The following is a 17424-nucleotide window of genomic DNA, read 5'->3' on the forward strand; positions in this document are numbered from 1 at the left end:
CCAGAGTTTATAGATAGTAGTGCACTATATTGGGAATATGGTGCCATTTGTCAGAGGGTGTGTCCCAAGGCAAGTGGAACCCTATTCCCTATATACTGTAGTGCATTACTTTTGACCAGAGCCATATGGGAGCCTATTGGCCCAAAAGAAGTGCACTAAATAGAGAATAGGGTGCTATTTGGGATGCGAGCTTAGTTCTGGGTCAGCTGCGTGAAGTGATACATCTCTGTGTTTTGCTGAGACTTTGGACAAGGTCTCACGAGAATCCCAATTAAGGAGCTAATGCTGAATATGTTTCCTTAATTAAAACAGCTGGTAAACCAGGCGTGTCTAGGCTTCTTGGCAAGCGCTCAATGTTTATGACCAAAATGGCACCCTATTTCCTATGTAGTGTACTACTTTTGACCTGGGCCCGTCGTGCATTATGTAGGCTATAGGGTGCCATTTTGGACGCCCCCACGTCACGTCCATTTGTATTGTATTGATTAAGAGGGATGCGGGGGATGGAACGGTTGCCTAGATTCTAGAATAAGGGCAGGGCATTGTAGGCTAGAAGTGTGTTGTTTTTCACGGCGGGTCTGTTTTTATTGATAGGCGCAGTGTGGATTGAAACGGTGAGTGGGAGATCGCCTGTTTTTAACAAGGTTGACAAGGTTCAAATCAATAAAACACCCCTGGCATTGACACATTTATTAAATTAGTAAACAAAGAAAGTGCTACTTCTATTCTTGATTCTGTGAGAAATTGATCCACAAACTAGGCCAATTGCTCCTGGACAAAAGCCGTTCTTGTGTTTTCTGGAACAGACCGATCCTCGCATAGATTCAGCACTATGGACAGCTAAAGGAGAGATTATTTTCAACGCCGCGAAACCCAGCCTTTGATTCCGATTCCATATTCCATTGTGATTTCACAAGAGAAGGTGACATGCTCTGACGTAATCAACAACGCACGATTGTACTGCCTCAAACCTGTACCGACAGCAAAGAACATCTCAGCGACAGCGAGGCCTTCGCTTCATACAACTCTGACAGTTCTTTCCGATCTAAACCTAACAATGGCGTTGCCGTTGGGAACATAAGGTCGGTAGACCTCTTCGCGCTGAAGTACATTACCCTTTTGACGCAATTTATTCTTGGTTCGTCTGATGTCTTGTGGAGGAAAACAACACATAGGCCTGCATGTGAAACGAACATACAATTAGAATGTACTGCAGTCAGTCTGTGCGAATGTTTAATAACATAGATAGAACGAATTCAATGTGTAGTATTCTAGCTGTGTATCTATCCTGTCATTCTAATGTTATGTGAGCATGCAGGTGAGTGCAGGCCTACGTAAATAAAAGCACGGATAATGAAGGCTATACACTGACATGAGGTCTGGATGAGTTCACACGTGTGTGTGTGTGTGTGGAGGAACATGAGTAGCCATGCAGTAACCAGAGCCCACCTCTGTCATTGAACCCATCTGTTGTCATCAGACACTGCCTCATGCTAACCTGTTTGGGTTTCAGGCTTTGTGAAGCTGGTCATTCTTCTCTCTGCTGCTCCACTGAGCTGTGACGCTGTGATATTATCACTGGGGAGACTCCATGACACTTCACTGAGCTGTGACGCTGTGATATTATCACTGGGGAGACTCCATGACACTTCACTGAGCTGTGACGCTGTGATATTATCACTGGGGAGACTCCATGACACTTCACTGAGCAGTGACGCTGTGATATTATCACTGGGGAGACTCCATGACACTTCACTGAGCTGTGACGCTGTGATATTATCACTGGGGAGACTCCATGACACTTCACTGAGCAGTGACACTGATATTATCACTGGGGAGACTCCATGACACTTCACTGAGCAGTGACACTGATATTATCACTGGGGAGACTCCATGACACTTCACTGAGCTGTGACACTGTGATATTATCACTGGGGAGACTCCATGACACTTCACTGAGCTGTGACGCTGGGATATTATCACTGGGGAGACTCCATGACACTTCACTGAGCTGTCACGCTGTGATGTTAGTAGTATCTTCCTGTATGGTACAGGTCCTGCTGAGAGCACAGACACAGAGACCAAGCCTGTGTGCTGCTCAGCCTAGACAGTGGATAGGGTGTCACTAACCCAGATCCTGTTGCGGACGCTAGCCTACTGTTGTTGACAACGCCATCGTCACTATGACCAGCCTAGGGATCCAGCAACGTCCCGCTGACCACAGACAGATAGGGAGGAGTCCTTTACTCCTGTCTCACAAACAGAGGTCCTCCTCCTCCCTGCCCCTCCTGAAACACCTGCACCAGGCCGGGGGGGCGCACGCTGTCGCTGAGCCCCAGACAGACCCTTCGCTGGATGGCTACTTCTCCCTCCTCCAGCGACTGAAAGAGGAGACTTCCATGTACAAACAGAACAAGGAGCTGAAACAGGCACAGAGCAGGAAGCCATGGTGCAAGCAGCAGCCTCACTCTCCACCTCTGCCCAGGTAAGAGAAGAGCAGTCTTATCCTGCTGCATGACTCCATTTTGTTTGCCAGTGCACTACAGTATATTTGGTTATTGTACTGTCTGTGTTGTACATCATATCTTGGTGCACTATGGGAACTACATGTAGCTTAGCTGATGAAAATAAATCCTTTAGTCTGTCATAGACTTGATGGTCAGAGATGTTAGGAATGATGTCACATGGGAATGTTAGCGGGTCACATCTGAATAGGTGTGTCGTTGGGAACCCTAGTCTACATCCCAAATGACATTCTATTCCATTTATAGTGCACTACTTTTGACCTGTCCAAATAGGGAATAGGGTCCCATTAGGGACGCCCTTGACCTTGACTTGTTCCTCAGCAACAGGTTTAAATGTCCTCTTGCAGTCCTCTTCCCAGAGGCCCTAGCAGCAGAGTCCCACCACTTCCCGGAGTTCCCACTAGCAGCCGCAGGGTCTTACCGTCGGGTCGTACCCAGCGTAGACTGAGCCAGCACTCCAGCCACAAGATGGCGTCCTCCTCCTCCTCCTCCTCCCAGAAGGGTAAACACACCCCTGCCATCATCAAGGGGCATCGCCACTTAAGCTACGGAGGATCCGTCCCACCTGAGTAAGATTAGCATTAGGACTATGACTTTCTATTGGTCCAATGTACACGGATGGCTGACGGAAACTTGTCTTCTGATTTACTGGAACCCCTCTGAGTGTCAAGCATTCAGTAACATTCAGAAAATTCTCTCTCAAAATAATATAAACATTTAAAAATGTATGAGCCAAAGTCCTTGCTTTCGAGTAATTATGAGATTGTGGATTGATTGAAAATGTGCTAACCATTTTTCTCCCTTGAAATGTCAACATTCACCTACCAAGGGTATGTTGTATTTGTTGGGGTTGCGTTCCAAATGGCACCCTATTCCCTACACTGTGCACTCCTTTTGACCAGTACTGCACTCTATAGGGAATAGGGTGCCATTTGAGAGGCAACTGAGGGTTGTTCTCCTTTAAGCCAGTGTGTCTTCACAGGAACATCACCATTCAACAGTTTTATGACCTTACGCCTACCAAGAAAAGTAACGTCCGCCTCAACGACCAGCTGTAGGTTGCCTTTTACATGTTATAATGTGTGTCCCAAATGGCACCTTATTCCCTATATGGTGCACTATTGTTGACCAGGGCCCATATGGTTGTGGTCAAAAAGTAGTGCACTATAAAGGGAAGAGGGTGCCATTTGGGATGAACTGCTATAGTTCATCACTGGACCATGGCTGAAATCAGTTTTACACCAATATAATGTTCATATGGATTATCCTCTTATTTTACAAACATTTATTTTCAGTATACCAAAACCAACGGACATCAACATCGCGTAAGTACTCATTTTGTGATCTAAATCAGTTTCTCATTCTCAATTGTTACAGTACTACTGGAATATCCTTCTACAGTAATTGTTACAGTACTACTGTAATATCCTTCTACAGTAACTGTTACAGTACTACTGTAATATCCTTCTACAGTAATTGTTACAGTACTACTGGAATATCCTTCTACAGTAATTGTTACAGTACTACTGTATTTTCCTTCTACAGTAATTGTTACAGTACTACTGGAATATCCTTCTACAGTAATTGTTACAGTACTACTGTATTTTTCTTCTACAGTAACAGTTACATTACTATTGTAATATCCTTCTACAGCAGGGCTCTCGAACCCTGTTCCTGGAGAGCTACCCTCCTGTAGGTTTTCCCTCGAACCCTGTTCCTGGAGAGCTACCCTCCTGTAGGTTTTCCCTCGAACCCTGTTCCTGGAGAGATACCCTCCTGTAGGTTTTCCCTCGAACCCTGTTCCTGGAGAGATACCCTCCTGTAGGTTTTAACTCCAACCCTGTTCCTGGAGAGCCACCATCCTGTAGGTTTTCACTACAACCCTAATCTAGCACACCCGATTCTAATAATTAGCTGGTTGATAAGCTGAATCAGGTTAGTTAAAACTGTAGTTGGAGCGAAAACCTACAGGAGGGTAGCTCTCTAGGAACAGGGTTGTAGTGAAAACTTACAGGAGGGTAGCTCTCCAGGAACAGGGTTGTAGTGAAAACCTACAGGAGGGTGGTTCTCCAGGAACAGGGTTGGAGTGAAAACCTACAGGAGGGTAGCTCTCCAGGAACAGGGTTGGAGTTAAAATCTACAGGAGGGTAGCTCTCCAGGAACAGGGTTGGAGTTAAAACCTACAGGAGGGTAGCTCTCCAGGAACAGGGTTGGAGTGAAAACCTACAGGAGGGTAGCTCTCCAGGAACAGGGTTGGAGTGAAAACCCACAGGAGGGTAGCTCTCCAGGAACAGTGTTGGAGTGAAAACCCACAGGAGGGTAGCTCTCCAGGAACAGTGTTGGAGACCCCGGTTCTACAGAAACTACTTATATACAGTTGGTCTCTGCTTACTTTATTGTTATGCCCTCCCCCTCAACAGTAAGATCATTATAAAATGTATAGGATTAATATCCGTCTAACTGCTTACTGTGTATGAAATGTCTCTGTCCTTTATTGCTCTGCCCTCCCAACAGAGGAGAAAGGACACAGTTTATAGTGCTAATATCATTTTAAACTGACTGCTTCAATACAGTTGTAATGCCTGTCCTTCCTTCACTGTTATGCCCTCCCTCCCTACAGAGAGATAATGATACAGTTGTAATGCCTATCCTTCCTTCACTGCTATGCCCTCCCTCCCTACAGAGAGATAATGATACTGTCCTTCCTTCACTGCTATGCCCTCCCTCCCTACAGAGAGATAATGATACAGTTGAAATGCCTATGCTTCCTTCACTGCTATGCCCTCCCTCCCTACAGAGAGATAATGATACAGTTGAAATGCCTGTCCTTCCTTCACTGCTATGCCCCCCTCCCTACAGAGAGATAATGATACAGTTGAAATGCCTGTCCTTCCTTCACTGCTATGCCCTCCCTCCCTACAGAGAGATAATTATACAGTTGTAATGCCTGTCCTTCCTTCACTGCTATGCCCTCCCTCCCTACAGAGAGATAATTATACAGTTGTAATGCCTGTCCTTCCTTCACTGCTATGCCCCCCTCCCTACAGAGAGATAATGATACTGTCCTTCCTTCACTGCTATGCCCTCCCTCCCTACAGAGAGATAATTATACTGTCCTTCCTCCACTGCTATGCCCTCCCTCCCTACAGAGAGATAATGATACAGTTGAAATGCCTATGCTTCCTTCACTGCTATGCCCTCCCTCCCTACAGAGAGATAATTATACTGTCCTTCCTTCACTGCTATGCCCTCCCTCCCTACAGAGAGATAATGATACAGTTGTAATGCCTGTCCTTCCTTCACTGCTATGCTCTCCCTCCCTACAGAGAGATAATGATACAGTTGTAATGCCTGTCCTTCCTTCACTGCTATGCCCTCCCTCCCTACAGAGAGATAATGATACAGTTGTAATGCCTGTCCTTCCTTCACTGCTATGCCCTCGCTCCCTACAGAGAGATAATGATCCAGTTGAAATGTCTGTCCTTCCTTCACTGCTATGCCCTCCCTCCCTACAGAGAGATAATGATACTGTTGTAATGCCTGTCCTTCCTTCACTGCTATGCCCTCGCTCCCTACAGAGAGATAATGATCCAGTTGAAATGCCTGTCCTTCCTTCACTGCTATGCCCTCCCTCCCTACAGAGAGATAATGATACAGTTGTAATGCCTGTCCTTCCTTCATTGCTATGCCCTCCCTCCCTACAGAGAGATAATTATACTGTCCTTCCTTCACTACTATGCCCTCCCTCCCTACAGAGAGATAATGATACAGTTGAAATGCCTTTCCTTCCTTCACTGTTATGCCCTCCCTCCCTACAGAGAGATAATGATACCGTTGTAATGCCTGTCCTTCCTTCACTGTTATGCCCTCCCTCCCTACAGAGAGATAATGATACAGTTGTAATGCCTATCCTTCCTTCACTGCTATGCCCTCCCTCCCTACAGAGAGATAATGATACTGTCCTTCCTTCACTGCTATGCCCTCCCTCCCTACAGAGAGATAATGATACAGTTGAAATGCCTGTCCTTCCTTCACTGCTATGCCCCCCTCCCTACAGAGAGATAATGATACAGTTGAAATGCCTGTCCTTCCTTCACTGCTATGCCCTCCCTCCCTACAGAGAGATAATTATACAGTTGTAATGCCTGTCCTTCCTTCACTGCTATGCCCTCCCTCCCTACAGAGAGATAATTATACAGTTGTAATGCCTGTCCTTCCTTCACTGCTATGCTCTCCCTCCCTACAGAGAGATAATGATACAGTTGTAATGCCTGTCCTTCCTTCACTGCTATGCCCTCCCTCCCTACAGAGAGATAATTATACTGTCCTTCCTTCACTGCTATGCCCTCCCTCCCTACAGAGAGATAATGATACAGTTGTAATGCCTGTCCTTCCTTCACTGCTATGCTCTCCCTCCCTACAGAGAGATAATGATACAGTTGTAATGCCTGTCCTTCCTTCACTGCTATGCCCTCCCTCCCTACAGAGAGATAATGATACAGTTGTAATGCCTGTCCTTCCTTCACTGCTATGCCCTCGCTCCCTACAGAGAGATAATGATCCAGTTGAAATGCCTGTCCTTCCTTCACTGCTATGCCCTCCCTCCCTACAGAGAGATAATGATACTGTTGTAATGCCTGTCCTTCCTTCACTGCTATGCCCTCGCTCCCTACAGAGAGATAATGATCCAGTTGAAATGCCTGTCCTTCCTTCACTGCTATGCCCTCCCTCCCTACAGAGAGATAATGATACTGTCCTTCCTTCACTGCTATGCCCTCCCTCCCTACAGAGAGATAATGATACCGTTGTAATGCCTGTCCTTCCTTCACTGCTATGCCCTCCCTCCCTACAGAGAGATAATGATAACGGTTCCGATTCCAAAAGAACATCCGTATCAGGCCCACATCTCCCGCTTTGCCCTGTTCCCAACGTTCCGCTCACCAGATGACCCCGACACAGGCGTGAGAGCTGCGTCCCTACGACCTCTGAACCCCCTCGTCCCGGCCTCTGCTCCAGAGGTCACCGTGCTGAGAAAGACAAAAGGTGGTGTGCATGTGTGCTTGTGTGTGTGTGTCTGTATGTGTGTCTGCGTGCTTGCCCGTATAAGGTCGCACACACAAGCACAAGCCTCATTCCCATATGAAGTGTCTTGTCTTCAATCCCAGGAGGTCCTTATCGTCATGAGGTACTGGAGGCACCCATGACAACCAGGAAGAAAACCATATCATGGCCAGGACAACATGGCTTCCTGGATGTGAGTAGCTACAGTGCAGTCATTTAGCTAAGCCAGGTTTCCCGCTCACTGTACACAGAAACAGGTGCGTCCCAAAATAGCACAATATTCCCCATAGAGTGCACTGCATAGGGTATCGAATGCTATTTGGGAGGCAGAATATGATCCTTAATGTTATATTTCATCTCATCTGACCAGTGAAGCCCAATAAATGAATGTTCTCACTGAAGTGAATGACTAGAGATTTGTTCTAAATGGTACCCAATTCCTTAATGCTATTCTATTCCTTAGTGGTACCCTATTCCTTAATGCTAGTCTATTCCTTAATGGTACCCTATTCCTTCATGGTAGTCTATTCCTTAATGGTAGTCTATTCCTTAATGGTACCCTATTCCTTAATGGCACCATATTCCTTAAAACTTCTTAAGGCTAGGGGTCAGTATTCGGAAGTTTGGATGACTGAGGTGCCCAAAGTAAACTGCCTATTACTCAGGCCCAGAAGCTAGGATATGCATATGCATGGTAATATTGGATAGAAAACACTCTAAAGTTTCTAAAACGGTTAAAATAATGTCTGTGAGTATAACAGAACTGATTTGGCAGGCGAAACCCCGAGGACAATCCATCCAGGAATTTTATTTTTGAGGTCATTGGATTTTTCAATGCTTTTCTATGGGAAAGAATAATTATTAGGACCCAGATTGCAGTTTCTATGGCTTCCACTAGATGTCAACAGTCTTTTTTTTGTTTTTGTGGAAAAATTAAGAAGTAGTCGTATTCTTTCTAAGTGTCACTCAGGTGGACTCTAGTCTTTTGGTGCTCGTGAATGAGAGTGCGCTCCTCGTTGTTTTTCTCCGGTATTGGAAACAGTTTATTCCGTCTTAAATTGTATAGATTATTTACATATTAGTGTACCTGAGGTTGGATTAGAAACGTTGTTTGAAATGTTTGGACCAAGTTTACAGGTAACTTATTAGATCCTTTGTAGGCATGTTGGGCGAGTTGGAACCGGTGTATTTCTGAATCAAACGCGGCAATTTTTGGGATATAAATAAGGCCTTTATCGAACAAAACGACCATTCATTGTGTAACTGAGACCTTTGGGATTGCAAAAAGATGAAGATCTTCAAAGATAAGGGATTTATTTTATCGCTATTTCTGACTTTCGTGATGCATCTGTTTGGTTGGAAAATGTTTTTTATGCTTTTGTATGCGGGGCGCTGTCCTCAGATAATCGCATGGTATGCTTTTGCCGTAAAGCCCTTTTGAAGCCTGAGAAAGCGGCTGGATTAATAATAAGTTTAGCTTTTAAAGGATGCAAGACACTTGTATCGTCATGAATGTTTAATATTATTAATTTAGTATTTTTGAATTTCGCTCTCTGCAATTTACCGGATGTTGTCAAATCGATCCCGTTAACGGGATTCTAGCTGTAAGGGATCCCTAAGAGGTTTTAATGGTACCCTTTACCTTAACGGCACCATATTCCTTAATGGTACCCTATTCCAGGGCCCTGCTCAAAAGTTGTGCACTTTTAAGGGAATCGGGTGCCATTTGGGAAACAACCTAAGGAAGAAGGTCACATGCACACTCCATCTGTTCCCGACACCTGTGTCCTGTCTCACCTTTCTCTTTGTCTCTCTCTCAGCACCCAGTTAAGGGCGAGGCCCAGACCCAGGTATTCTACCCTAAGTCCCAGAAGACAGTGTTTCCCAACCCCACCTTGCGTGACTGGGACGTCACGCTGTCTGAACGAACAGCCAACATGCTCCGCAACGTAGAGAAGTCCCACTGGGTCACCTCCTACCAGCTTCACTACACAGGTATAAAGAGCTGAGCCCCAAACACACTGTATCCCAAAAGGCATCCTATTCCCTATGTAGTCCTTAGGGCTCTGGTCAAAAGATATAGGGGACAGGGTGCCATTTGAGACGCAACCAGAGACATGGAGGAATACTCCAGACTAGTTGGACCAGGGAACTGGCGGCCCGCGGATCAATTTAACAATTATTATTGTACATGTTTTTTAGGAACTCAGTCTGGGTCTCAACTTCCTGAATACACAAGGTGCAAGTTTTGAAATGTGGTTGTGAATCAGAAGTTTTTCTCTTGTTTTTCTACAGTCACTCAATTAGCCCCATGTCTGCTACCATGTTTTAGATTGGTTAGTTAGTCTAGCCAGCTATCTAAACTTGTAGTAATCATGGTTGAATTACTGACCGGGGGGGCCCCATTGATGTTGTTAGTCACTCTCACTCCGATACCATATTAAAAACGGCAAGCATTTATCTCCACCTATGGCAAAATATGTAGAATTGCAATAAATTATCTGTAAAACTGCTAAATCTTTTTATTTTCTCCCCATGGCAAAATTTGTAGAATTGTATGAAATTAGTTATAAAACTGCCAAATTTTCTGTGGGCCGGCTCTGACTGCATATGTGGGTATGGATGTGGGTAGGCAGACCCACGAGCCACTGTGGCCCCTCAGGATGAGTTCAGATTTCTTGTGGCCCCCACCCCCATCAAAGTTACCCATCCTGAGTTAGACCATATCGGTCGGAAACAGCATCAACACACTTTTGAAAACATGGAGTTAATATATTTCTACTCCAGGCACTGGTCCTACTAATCCCTTGAGGTTGGATGACTTCCATGAGAACACCATTGACATGATCACTGGGAAGATAACTCCCTACACAACACAGCTGGTACGTACAGTAACGTATGAATCACCTGAATATACAGTGCAACAGTTGCTCCTACGTTTAACTGCTTCGCTGGAATAACACATTAGCCTCCAAACCTTCTTTAACTTCCCCAACTACCATACAAATAGTTTTAGACTGCTTAAACAAGCACACAGTTTTTCTTCAGTATCACTTTACTCTGATGACTGAACGAGACAAACCTCCTAACAAACCAGTGCTTGTCTCTCTCAGAGGGAGCGATCCCACCCCGTCCTGCTGCCCCCTAAACCACGAGACGGGCGCAAGGCCAGAATACGCCAGGGCCGTCATACGGTGGAGAGCACCTACCACCCTCCTGTCACTGCCCCAGCAGCAGAGTCCCACAGCGCAGACCAGGCTTCCACACAGAATCACCCTGCTGGGCCTCTGGGAACTATGTCTGGTCACCAAAGTCATCAGGAGATAAAGGCGAACGCTTCTACTCAGGACGGCCATCCCAATAACAGCCACAGCCACTCAGAGCTCAGTCTATTCAGGCCTGGGGCTGGAGATGTGTCTGGGCCTGGGCCTGGAGATGTGTCTGGGCCTGAGCCTGCTCAGGTGTCTGGGTATGTGTTCCCTGGTCACCACCTTCAAGATCAAGGCTCCAGGTGTGAGAGGTGTGGGGAGGAGAGGTGTGAGTGCCAGGTCAAGGAGGCCAGAGAAGGGCTCCATCACCCAGGGCCAGGGGCAATAGACCCCCAGCAGAGCAACCAGGTTCCCAGAGCCTCCCTGGAGAAGGGGGTGGTGGAGAAGGTCACAGACACAGAGAGCTCTCTGGCCTTGTATAGCCGCCAGCTGCCCCATCCTCCCCTGAATGAGACCACAGAGGTCACCAACGAGAATAACACACAGAGAGAGGTCTGGTACGAGGACGTTCCTAGCAGCAAGAAGCAGAGCTACACAGCATCAGGGGGTAACCCGTTCAGCCTGAGCCAGCCAGCTCCAGCATTGGCTACTAACAACACAGGGGCGGCATATGAATCTGAGACAGAGCTGTCTGCTGCTGATCTGGTCTCTCCCAACATCCGTAACTGGCGCTCAAGCGGGAATTTAGTTCTGGGTTCTGAGATGACTGCCAATCAGACCCTTGAAGAACAAGATCGGGAGTGGCAGAACAGAGAGATCCCCATCCCACGCAGTATCTCCAACCCCTGTATCCAACCCCGTCCACATGCCCTGCCTTCCACCCACCCAGGGGAGAGGGGCAGGGGCCGGTGCCAGTTGGCCCTGTTGGAGCTCCAGGACTCCTTCAGTAAGTCGGAGGTCCACCGCCTCTTCCACAGCTCCCTCCAGGGGGGCGCCGTCAACCTGCAGGACAATGTACACACCGGGAGAAAGCACCGCTTCTACGGCTTCAACTCCTTCTATTACCACAACTGAGCACTGTATTGTAGACCTACCACTATGCCCACAGTCTGTAGGGAGTGGAAGACATCAGAGGGCTTAGTGAGTTGATGGGTCTAAGGTCTACAATGTTATCTCTTCATGATGGAAATCCAACCATATACTGTCGCTTACTCAAAGCTACTGACATGTCTGTCTTATGATGTCTGTCTTATGATGTCTGTCTTATGATGTCTGTCTTTCCATGTGCAGGTGGTTTTAATAAAATCCTCCAGAATTAGTTTGCATGCTTTGAGTGTATATATGTGGCACTATACATGACACAATGAAAGATGGAATGACTGGTGAACACATGAAAGGGACACATTTATGGTCCGTTAAAAAAGCATAAAGACATCTACAGATGACTAAAAATACAAGTGGACCATGTTGAATTACTATCTCTGGTGAAGGAGTCCACCTCAGACAATATACTTTGATGTGCATGTAGCCAGATACAGAGCCAGATACAGAGCCAGATACAGAATCCAGATACAGAGCCAGATTCAGAATCCAGATACAGAGCCATATACAGAATCCAGAGCCAGATACAGAGCCATATACAGAATCCAGATACAGAGCCAGATACAGAATCCAGAGCCAGATACAGAGCCATATACAGAATCCAGATACAGAGACAGATACAGAGCCAGATACAGAATCCAGAGCCAGATACAGAGCCATATACAGAATCCAGATACAGAGACAGATACAGAGCCAGATACAGAATCCAGAGCCAGATACAGAGCCATATACAGAATCCAGATACAGAGACAGAGACAGATACAGAATCCAGATACAGAGCCAGATACAGAGCCAGAGCCAGATACAGAATCCATATTTTCACACCACAAGTGCTGCATTGACCTTCTGTCGAGCAGCAGCATGAGAGAGAAAAATACCTTTTCACCTCCAACACCATGTGTTGCCAGTCAGATTGGCTTTACAGCTTGACACAAAAGACTGTTCTGTGTTCCATGCCAGTGAGTCATCCCGGAGTGGAATGTCCTTGAGCGTTCTACAGCAGTCTGTCATTCCATCTTAGTCAGCTACATACTCTCTGTGCTGTCAAACTGCCTGGGAGCTCCTCAGTGGTGAAACTCCTCCTCCTTCAATCAGTGGTGAACCAGGTGGAACAAATCTTCCAGGCAATCTGGGCGTGCCAGCACCTGGCTCTGCTGTTGTCTTTAGAACGCAGTGAAAGGAGCATTTATAGCACCACAAGACCAAGGAAACTTCATCTATGTGATCAAGGTGACTGTGCAAGTCCAAGCCCTCCACAAAACTGTGAAAGACAGCCGGTAAGCGCCATATTGGCCATGTTTTGTTAGACTGACTTAAGCAGTGCACTGCTAATGATACTCTGGAAAACACAGACTTAACTCTTAGCTTTGATAGGACTTTTGCAGTGGTATTTATAACTTCAAATGTTGTTTGTGGGGTATAAAGTAAGAAGAGCCAAATTCATTGTTGATAGAACTTGTTTGAAATGGTTAAAAGTAATTTAAACTTTGTAGAAATCTTAGTAAACCAAGTTCTTAATTCAGTAACAAATGTATAGTCTGGAAAATCTTTGGCTAAAAGATGTAGGATTTGTCTGCTTAACTGCTGATTAGAAAATAAGTGTGGTTTTTTGCTACTAGAGGTATTTTGAATGTGTTTGGCTAAAATGCAAATTTGGATAAAAGTGTACTGATTCTGCTCATTTGATAAAAAATGGTGGGTTTCTATTTTGGGAAACATTTGCTTAACAGTGGAAACCTTGTATTTGATAATGGCAGAAATGTGTTTCTGAGGTGAATGTGGATAATTTTGTGTATTTAATTATGCTGTCAACTCAAATAATCACTTGTATTTGTCATCTCTTTTTTGAGGTTTTTCACCTGTTTACTGCTAACCAAAGAATGGTAAATAAAAGACAAACAACTGATTCTATGGCTGTTTATTGAGTGAAATCCAGTTAAAATCTTCATGTGGAGGGATTGTCCTTTTCAAGTGGGGAATTGCACAAGAAAGAGGTCAAAACTTGACACTCTCTAAGAAATGACGCTCAGAGTACAGCAGGGATCTGGAGAGATCTACTGATCACTGATCATGTACTGATGTTGTTCAGACAAATAAAACTAATTATGAATTATAATTGTATAAGACTGCATGTGAAATAACTTAAAAGTTCTTGATAATGTTTTATCTAGCTAGATGTGTAGTGCCAATTCACTGTATAAATCAGTTTCATTCACATAGAAAATATAGACATTGTTTTTAGTAGGTTTATGACCATTATTTCTTCCTATGACAGCAACATCTCCGGGACATCAGTGGTTATTATATCGTTTGTCCAGTAGATGGCAGTGTAGGCCAGCATTTTCCATTTCCCAGTTCCTGGAAGCCTCTCAAAGGATGCTCAGCTGACCTCAGACAAGTGACCTTTGACCCCACTACCCTGTTGCATAATTCTCTCATGTGGCCATAACTCAACAGCATGCCACCATGTAAAATATGTGCTTTGATTGTAAAAAAGGAAAGAAAAAGAAACCAGGCAGGCTATGCTACAGTTGAACACCATCAGCTCTAAAACGCTGTACTATAGGCCTATAGTGTTGTTCTAAATTAGGCCAAACTCAGAACAACACTGTAGGCCAAACTCAGAACAACACTGTAGGCCTAACTCAGAACAACACTGTAGGCCTAACTCAGAACAACACTGTAGGCCTAACTCAGAACAACACTGTAGGCCTAACTCAGAACAACACTGTAGGCCTAACTCAGAACAACACTATAGGCCTAACTCAGAACAACACTGTAGGCCTAACTCAGAACAACACTGTAGGCCTAACTCAGAACAACACTGTAGGCCTAACTCAGAGCAACACTGTAGGCCTAACTCAGAGCAACACTGTAGGCCTAACTCAGAGCAACACTGTAGGCCTAACTCAGAGCAACACTGTAGGCCTAACTCAGAGCAACACTGTAGGCCTAACTCAGAGCAACACTGTAGGCCTAACTCAGAACAACACTGTAGGCCTACAGTACTAAGAAGATCCAAATGCATATTCCCATGAAACTGAGATCAAATGGTTGGCATGTTTCACCGGTACAACTTGAAGAATTTTCATTCACAATTGACAATGAGAAATGTGAAGGGAGGGTGACCATAAAACTGTGTAGAGGTAAAGATGTACATGTGCAGAACGGGTTATGGATCTATCCTAAATCTGTCAGTTAAACTTTCAAATGAAAACATCTAAAAAAGTAAACAAGTGAGTGGAGTCATTCAGTGTAAACCAGCACACCACCCAGGGCTAGGCTCAAGTTCATTGCCTGGGAAACAGTCGTCGATGGCAACAAGGTATCATTACCAGTAATCCTCATGATTGTTTACATGTTATACTTTGAAATAATTGGCATGAATAATGACTAGGTATAATCTCAAGGAGACAGGTGTGTCCACAAATATGCATCATGCTCCTGTATGTGTAGTCATGGTGACAGTGGGAGCAGACCATGATTTGCACAACTCCAGGGGACGGTCTTTAGGAACCTACATCATAACCAAACCTATTATTGTTTCAAGTTTCTCCACCTCGTTCACATTCCCCACCATTGAAGGGGCAGGGATTGTTTAACCAGGGCTTTAGGAACACACTTATACCATTCAAAAACAACTAAACAAACACATCTGCAGCCGCAGCCTCAGTTCGAATGGTGGGGTTGTCATCGCTCATATGAGAGGACGCTCTTTTGGTCACAGAACGTGTCTGGTGTAGCTGTTTAAGATGGTGAGTAAATGGCCTTTACCTCAGAGTAGGCCATGCTGAATGAACACCTTTACCTCAGAGTAGGCCATGCTGAATAAACACCTTTACCTCAGAGTAGGCCATGCTGAATAAACACCTTTACCTCAGAGTAGACCATGCTGAATAAACACCTTTACCTCAGAGTAGGCCATGCTGAATAAACACATTTACCTCAGAGTAGGCCATGCTGAATGAACACCTTTACCTCAGAGTAGACCATGCTGAATGAACACATTTACCTCAGAGTAGGCCATGCTGAATAAACACATTTACCTCAGAGTAGGCCATGCGGAATAAACACCGTTACCTCAGAGTAGACCATGCTGAATAAACACATTTACCTCAGAGTAGGCCATGCTGAATGAACACCTTTACCTCAGAGTAGACCATGCTGAATGAACACATTTACCTCAGAGTAGGCCATGCTGAATAAACACCTTTACCTCAGAGTAGGCCATGCGGAATAAACACCGTTTCCTCAGAGTAGGCCATGCTGAATAAACACATTTACCTCAGAGTAGGCCATGCTGAATGAACACATTTACCTCAGAGTAGGCCATGCTGAATAAACACATTTACCTCAGAGTAGACCATGCTGAATGAACACCTTTACCTCAGAGTAGACCATGCGGAATAAACACCTGTCCATTATCAATCCCAGAGACGGGCAAGTTTTTGAATGCACGATAGAGGTCAATGAATGAGACAAACACATTTTAGCCTACCGGTACCTACTTACAGAAGTTGTGTATCAAGACTTTTTTTTTTAAATGTCAGTTTCGTGATCTGATCAATATGATCCAATCACTATCTGATCAAGGTTGGTTTCTTCTACATTTTGTATTAAAATGTGTCTCTTATCTGTCCACTGTGTCCACATTGTGACCAGATTAGCTGGTGCCTCCCTGTATGCTAATCATTTATTTAAAAAATAATATACATTTACACACATATACATTTTAGACAGTTACGAATTCCATTAGTCAATGGTGCTACCTGTCAATGGTTTTAGAGACCAGTATAATGATGATTTAAACGGTTTGACCATCCAGATCTGTTTACACTTGATTGATATCCAGACACAATGGGTGTCGGACTACCTCTGGAGGTGGTTAAGGATGATCTGATCACAATCAGATTGTGTCATTTACAACTCTGTGTTGTTGTCTGTTCACACTGCTATGCTTTATCTTGGCCAGGTCGCAGTTGTAAATGAGAACTTGTTCTCAACTAGCCTACCTGGTTAAATAAAGGTGAAATAAAAAAATAAAAAATAAAAATCAGATCACAATGTGTCTTTTAATCATTTACACCTGTCTGAAAATGTGGGCAGAATCAGAATGTAGACAATATCAGGACAAAGGGCGCATGTTAGAAAGTTTTTTGTAAGTGTATGTCCCAAATGACAAATAGCTGCCTATTCCCTCAAATGGCACCCTATTCCCTATATATAGTGCACTACTTTTGACCAGAATCCTGTGCGCACTATGAGTCCTGGTCAAAAGTAGCGCACTATAAAGCGAAACCTGAGCCATCCTCAGAAAGCATACCTGGGACAATTCGGGGTGCTCTCTCATGATGACTAACTACGTAACGGAAAAGATGCTGTCAACGGTACCCAATCCCGCCTCTGAACACGAGATGTCCTCCACAGTTCAGTGTTCTGATTTGAAACTGTACTTGTCATTTACACATCGCCCCGCCTCCTCATAAACCGCTTAGCTGAGAAGGAGGCTGGCTGCGGCTGCACGCACT

At 44.9% G+C, this 17424-nt stretch overlaps 1 protein-coding gene across 1 annotated transcript; it reads left to right on the forward strand.

Moving 5' to 3' along the window:
- Positions 1-639: 639 nt before the first annotated feature.
- Positions 640-12075, forward strand: LOC129837951 (uncharacterized protein C7orf31-like). The gene is made up of 10 exons (XM_055904545.1): positions 640-1082; positions 1514-2485; positions 2873-3094; positions 3508-3579; positions 3821-3850; positions 7378-7568; positions 7691-7779; positions 9407-9581; positions 10374-10468; positions 10700-12075. Exons 2-10 carry the CDS (start codon positions 2184-2186, stop codon positions 11867-11869), a joined length of 2346 nt encoding a protein of 781 aa, XP_055760520.1. The 5' UTR covers positions 640-1082; positions 1514-2183; the 3' UTR covers positions 11870-12075.
- The last annotated feature ends 5349 nt before the right edge of the window (positions 12076-17424 follow it).

The sequence above is a fragment of the Salvelinus fontinalis genome, chromosome 38, assembly GCF_029448725.1.
Source record: "Salvelinus fontinalis isolate EN_2023a chromosome 38, ASM2944872v1, whole genome shotgun sequence".
NCBI lineage: Eukaryota > Metazoa > Chordata > Actinopteri > Salmoniformes > Salmonidae > Salvelinus > Salvelinus fontinalis.

Coding starts and splice junctions, on each gene's coding strand:
- LOC129837951 (XM_055904545.1), top strand. CDS start 2,184: ATGACCAGCCTAGGGATCCAGCAACGTCCCGCTGACCACAGACAGATA. Junction 3,095..3,507: donor GGAGGATCCGTCCCACCTGA/GTAAGATTAGCA, acceptor GTGTCTTCACAG/GAACATCACCATTCAACAGT. Junction 7,780..9,406: donor GACAACATGGCTTCCTGGAT/GTGAGTAGCTAC, acceptor TCTCTCTCTCAG/CACCCAGTTAAGGGCGAGGC.